Source organism: Gadus macrocephalus, chromosome 12 (genome assembly GCF_031168955.1).
Source record: "Gadus macrocephalus chromosome 12, ASM3116895v1".
Taxonomy (NCBI): Eukaryota; Metazoa; Chordata; class Actinopteri; order Gadiformes; family Gadidae; genus Gadus; species Gadus macrocephalus.
The window spans coordinates 8,820,513-8,826,512 of NC_082393.1; the positions used below are offsets into that span (position 1 = coordinate 8,820,513).

General features: G+C 43.7%; 1 protein-coding gene across 1 annotated transcript; it reads left to right on the forward strand.

Moving 5' to 3' along the window:
- The first annotated feature begins 331 nt into the window (after window positions 1-331).
- LOC132469230 (forkhead box C1-A-like) lies at window positions 332-2,642 on the forward strand. Its single transcript, XM_060067158.1, has one exon. The coding sequence runs from the start codon at window positions 639-641 to the stop codon at window positions 2,145-2,147; it is 1,509 nt and encodes a 502-aa protein (XP_059923141.1). The 5' UTR covers window positions 332-638; the 3' UTR covers window positions 2,148-2,642.
- The last annotated feature ends 3,358 nt before the right edge of the window (window positions 2,643-6,000 follow it).

The following is a 6,000-nucleotide window of genomic DNA, read 5'->3' on the forward strand; positions in this document are numbered from 1 at the left end:
ACATTATGATATATGCCTCCGAATGGCCTGCTGCGGTGCAAGATAAATTGATGATTGGGTTTCCGACCTGAATGCCCTTCGAATGTGACATTTAAGTTTAAAGAGACTATAAAAAAAAAGTCGTTTCCCACCTTGCATTTGAGGCTTCTTAGGCTTCCACGTGTTAACACAGCACGTTATTTTTAGCAACGTTTTTTTCGATTAATCAAATTATAGCATCTCCACTAAATAAAAGGAGAGGAGGGGGAGAGAGAGAGGGAGGGAGGGGGGACAGAGTGTGTGTGTCTGCGTGTGGCCGCTGAAAAGCAGCCTACAAAGATTCATTTCGTCCTCCAATTGGATGTTGGAACTGAACAAACGTTCGGGGAGGAGCAGCACGGTCAGCCAAAAGAGAAATATGTGAAGAGTAAAAAAGTTGCGCTGCATTGAGTCGTGGTCGAGCCGTACTAGTTTCCCAAATGTTCACCACAGAAGTCTCTCACCTACTCTCCAGTTTCCTTGATGAGCCAGTAGTATAAAACTACTTTCTAAAAGACAAGCGAGCTTTGGAAGTCCAGACTGAAGATAACTTGTTTTCTTTCTCTTTTTGGAACTTGTTGGCCGGGACTTTACGCGCGGTGACTACCGTGGAAAGCAGAATGCAGGCGCGCTACTCTGTGTCCAGTCCCAACTCCTTGGGTGTCGTACCCTACATCAGCAGTGACCAGAGCTACTACCGGACCGCTGCCGGGGGGGGATACACCGGCATGCCCGCGCCCATGAGCATGTACTCACATGCGGCCCACGACCAGTATCCCGCCAGCATGGCGCGTGCGTACGGACCGTACACCCCTCAGCACCAGCCCAAGGACATGGTTAAACCACCCTACAGCTACATCGCTCTAATCACCATGGCAATCCAGAACTCACCGGACAAGAAGGTGACTCTGAACGGAATTTACCAGTTTATCATGGAGCGCTTCCCTTTCTACCGAGACAACAAGCAGGGCTGGCAAAACAGCATCCGGCACAACCTGTCGCTCAACGAGTGCTTTGTCAAAGTGCCCCGGGACGACAAAAAGCCGGGAAAGGGAAGCTACTGGACCCTGGACCCCGACTCCTACAACATGTTCGAGAACGGCAGCTTCCTCAGGCGCCGGAGACGCTTTAAAAAGAAGGACGTGCAGAAGGACAAAGATGAGCGGGACAGACCAGGGAAGGACGCCTCGGCGCGCACCCCGGGCCGCGAGCCGCAGCAGGAGCTGCCCCCCGTGCAGGGCGGGCAGGGCTCCCAGCCCGTGCGTATCCAGGATATAAAGACAGAGAACGGCACCTCTACGCCACCGCAGGCCGCGTCTCCGACCCTGAGCGCCGTGCCGAAGATTGAGAGCCCGGATAGCAGCAGCAGCAGCAACAGCAGTATCTCCACGGGTAGCCCTCACAGCGTGCCCTCCTCCCGCTCCATCAGCATGGACGGTCCCGAGCACCACCACCATCATCAACAGCACCACCCGCAGCAGCAGCACCAGCAGCAGGGGAGCGGTGGCGGGCAGGCCTTCAGTGTGGATAACATCATGACATCCTTGAGGGGGTCGCCGCAGGCCGATCTCTCCCCGCCTCTCATTGCGTCCTCTCGGACAGGTATCAACCCGTCACTGTCGCTCAACTATTCGCCCAATAACCAAACGTACAGTTCGGTGACCTGCAACCAGAACGCCATCAACGCTTCCAACTCGCCGAACGCAACGTATCACTGCAACATGCAAGCCATGAGTCTGTACGCGGGGGACAGGGGAGGGGGACACCTAGGCCCCTCCACCACCAGCAGCAGCAGCACCCTGGACGAGACGCTGCCCGACTACTCCATCACCACGACCACCACCTCTCCGCTGGGACACGGTAACCTGGGCCAGGCGGGGCAGGACGGGCACCACGCACACCACCAGGGCCGGCTCGCGTCCTGGTACGGGGACCTGAGCCACCTGAGCGGCACGTACCCGACGCAACAACAGAACTTCCACTCAGTGAGGGAGATGTTTGAGTCGCAGCGGATCGGTTTGAACGGCTCTCCGGTGAACGGGAATAATAGCTGTCAGATGGCCTTCCCGTCCAGCCAATCCATCTACCGCACCTCGGGAGCTTTTGTTTACGACTGCAGCAAGTTCTGAGTCAGTAAGCTGCAGGACAATGTGCCTCTCTCTTTAAATTAATAACTTTAATATATTTCTTTTGTATTTTCTTTTTTTGTACTTTAAATCAATCTTTTAATTCACATCCCGAATGGACATATCACACATTAAGAGTGTTTTTGCTCTGGTTGTGTGTGTGGGGCGTGTGTAACACCATAAGCACGTAAGTTTCTCCTTTCACTTTTATGAATTGTTTTGCAGACTGCATATTATCGTCGCTATGAATATAAACGGTAAATTATATCATTTAAAGTAATTTATTTTATAGGGAAATGGGTGATTAGATGATGAGGACCAAACACTCTACAGTGATTTAAATGTTCTGCTCCCTTGTGTGTCCTTATTCTTATTAGAAATAGAGCGGGAACCTGTATACTGTTATTCTATTCATTTTCGTCTCATTTGTTTAAAAATAACTTTCTTGAAGGCCTTTCAGTTTGTTTGTTTAATAAAGTGCCTTTGAATCTATTCTAATTTGACTGTTTTCTTAGTTTAATTATTATTCAATAATATAAAGGCCATTCCTTACCCATACATTTAAAATTGAAAACGTAGATGCCTCATACAATGGGATCTTCACAATCTGGTGGACTCTATGTCGAAAATGTATAAATGTTGTATACATTACTTCTATCAAAATCCATGAACCAAAGAACGAAATAATAATGTATTTAAAGTGAAGTAGTCATACTGCTAAATTGTATTATATTTGTTTTTTTCTGATGAGTTAACAGGCCACTGAAATAACAGACCCAATGTTATTATTTTATCACATTACTTTTAGGTTAATTAATTAATAGGCCTAGAAAAAAACGTTATTTTACGAACCGCCGTTGAAGAAGGCAAGTGAAGACCTATAGGCTTCTTTCACAACACATGTTGTGAAAGAGTCCAAAAGGGCTCATAACCCAATCTATTAAATAATAATATTGACTATTAAGGTCACACGCTAATAATATTATCAGTTCATATTTATAATGCCATTTTTCTGTTCATATAAGCCTCCCTGAACCTTTCTGTTACATTTATCTTCGTGCATTGTCAGCACTAACTTGTAGGCCTATGTCCCTTTATTTGGTTTCAGGTGGGCCTGATAAATTAAGGCTCTGTTAAAAGCAGGAGTGCCTCCCTTCACCCACCGGTGACACGCTGTTGTTTTGAAGGTCCTTGTGTATTTACGATTGAAATATAGCCCCTTGCCAGATGTTTACTCATTGTAGTGTTTCCCTGATGACACGAGGGAAACGGCCAAACCGCAGGGCGACTGCGCAGACCATGACAAAAGTATACATAAATTATGAATGCAATTCTGTATCGGAACAATTTATTATCTTATTTTGCTGAAACATTAAGCGTATTTTTTGTATTTTAACAGAATGCCCAGATACTTTTCTTCACATGGAAAGCCTCGCTAGTGGTTACCTAGACTACTGCAATAGCAATCACAAAGGTAGCCTAATTGTGTGTGATTTTTTTTTTCTTCTGGAAAATTATGTATTTCTTCTTTGCCTAAACAACCATATCTTCCATAACATGTTTGTCCCAGTGTCAGTTGTGTCGAGTAGGCTACGGCAGGCCCAGTGGAGGCCTACCGGACCTGACAGCCGCGGGGCTCAGGGATCCGAGCTGGGACTGAGGGCACACGTTCATTCATTTTAACGTTCCTAAAACCCACATATGGCAGTACGGTAGTTTATCCTATGTGTAGGCTACATTAAAAAGGTCATGCCAAACGGGGGTTAAATCAATGGCAATACCGCGCCATCTTTCTATCCGTAAATCCCCCATATAAACGTTTCATTTGGCAATGAGGAATAAAACCACTTATTAGGATTAAATAGGTTATGTTATGTTTATGAATATGGAAGACATGCAGCATTACAACTAGATTAAATGGATTGAAAGACATTGCAACATCATTATATTCTGATCATAATTCCCGTAATTAACAAATGAGCGGGGCTGTTCCCAGCACCTCTCAGTTTAAAGGTGAATGATAAGGCCTAATTTGGAGGTTAAAAGCTCAAATGCGGAATCCATATCACAAATGAATATTTTATCACTTAAATTATACAGAGGCCGAGGCACATCGTAAATAGCCTTAGCCACGTTAAAGAAAGGAGAAGAGAGAGACAGAGACTAATGGGTTGCTGTCCTCCAGCCTCTCTCGTGAGATATGGGCAGCCCTGGACCCCCCAACCCCAAGTACCATATCAACAAGAAACACCCAGAACAGGCGGCATGTTGTAGCCTATATCGTTCAATACGAAAGAGAGAGTCCTGTGAAGACGCACTGGTTGAAGATACGGGCCACTGTATTAGACATGGAGAGATCTCGGTCCATCTGACAGTAGGCCTATGCGGATTTAACAGGCGAGGCGAAGAAGCGCCGGGAAGCTTATTCAGACACCTTCACATTGACAATGATATGATGATATCAGGCCAATAGGCCTTAGGTCCATCAATATCATTGCAGTTCAGGACCATATAATTGACATTTGTTCAATAATTAACCTTTTAGATCTACAAACAAAAATAGCAGGTGTTTGTCACTTCAGACCACATTCAACTATAGGCTACATAATAACTGGCATCGAGCATGAGGTAGCCAGACTGCCAAGCAACACGTGCCTGCCCGAGAGCCGTCGAGCAACACTTTTTTGTAAAAAAGAGGTCAAACCAAAAACTATATCCACCGCTTATTGTATTTAAATAACATGGTATAGGCCTCTTCAATAACTAGGATATCTTTTTTTTTTGTATTTTGAAAGAATCCCAATATTTCATTCAGTTCCATTTATTTGTGCAATTGGAAATTAGAATTTAACTTAGAATTTTTAATATTAACATTTAGCACAATCCACTTAGGATGGGGGTTGTGCATTAACGTTTCATTCTGTCTCATCTCAATATCAATCATTTGCTGTGATGAATGCCCTTTATATGTTGTTTATTGGTATAACTTAAAGGTAAAGGTAAAATCGTTAAAAAACAGTGGACCTAATTAGGGTAACCAGGCCTAAATAAAATCGCATAATCAGGTAATTAAAACTCATCTTTGGGAAAAAAAGAAAAGAAATGTAAAAGCCTTGGATTGTCATTGAGGCTATATTTGTGATGTCCGATAGAGGTCCATTTAGGACCTGTATCCATGAAGGTCTATGAGGTATTCATGGTGAAGAGAGACCGCTCTCTCTATCTTCTTGATTCCAGGCCATTTATAAATGACCAGTCCATATAACTATAAATGAACAGTTCAGACAAAAAACACCAACTCCTTTTCTTTACAATTGCTTTGATAGGCCTATATCTATTCTATAGGCCTAAACCTTTTGGAACTTTGTATCATCTAGGCCTATAAAAGCCTTATGAAAATGAATTAGGTAACGCGTTGATCTCCTTAGAAACGTAGGCTAAAATGTTAAATAGACCGATTGAATAGAGCATTTGGCAAATGAGATTTAGAAAACGAACATCACTGAAGAGGAAATAATATTATTCAATTGCACTTTCCAAATTAATTAAATGTTTAGCCCACAGGCATATCTAATGCATTTAAATCAGATAGGGCCTATATTGAATCATTATATTTAAATTAGCCTAATGGGCAAACGTATCTGTTTTTTTTGTTAAACACGTAACACCATTTGACTTGACAGACGTCATTCCAGTAGGGTGCTATTTATTCAAATGTATCTTAACCCGAGCAGCAACACGGCTAAATAACCGATTTGGCCGGATCTTTACCCGATGGGCACACATAGGCTAATAACACATTATTAAAAGCCTCATGTTTATTCCTACATGAGATGTATTAGATATTTATGTGGCT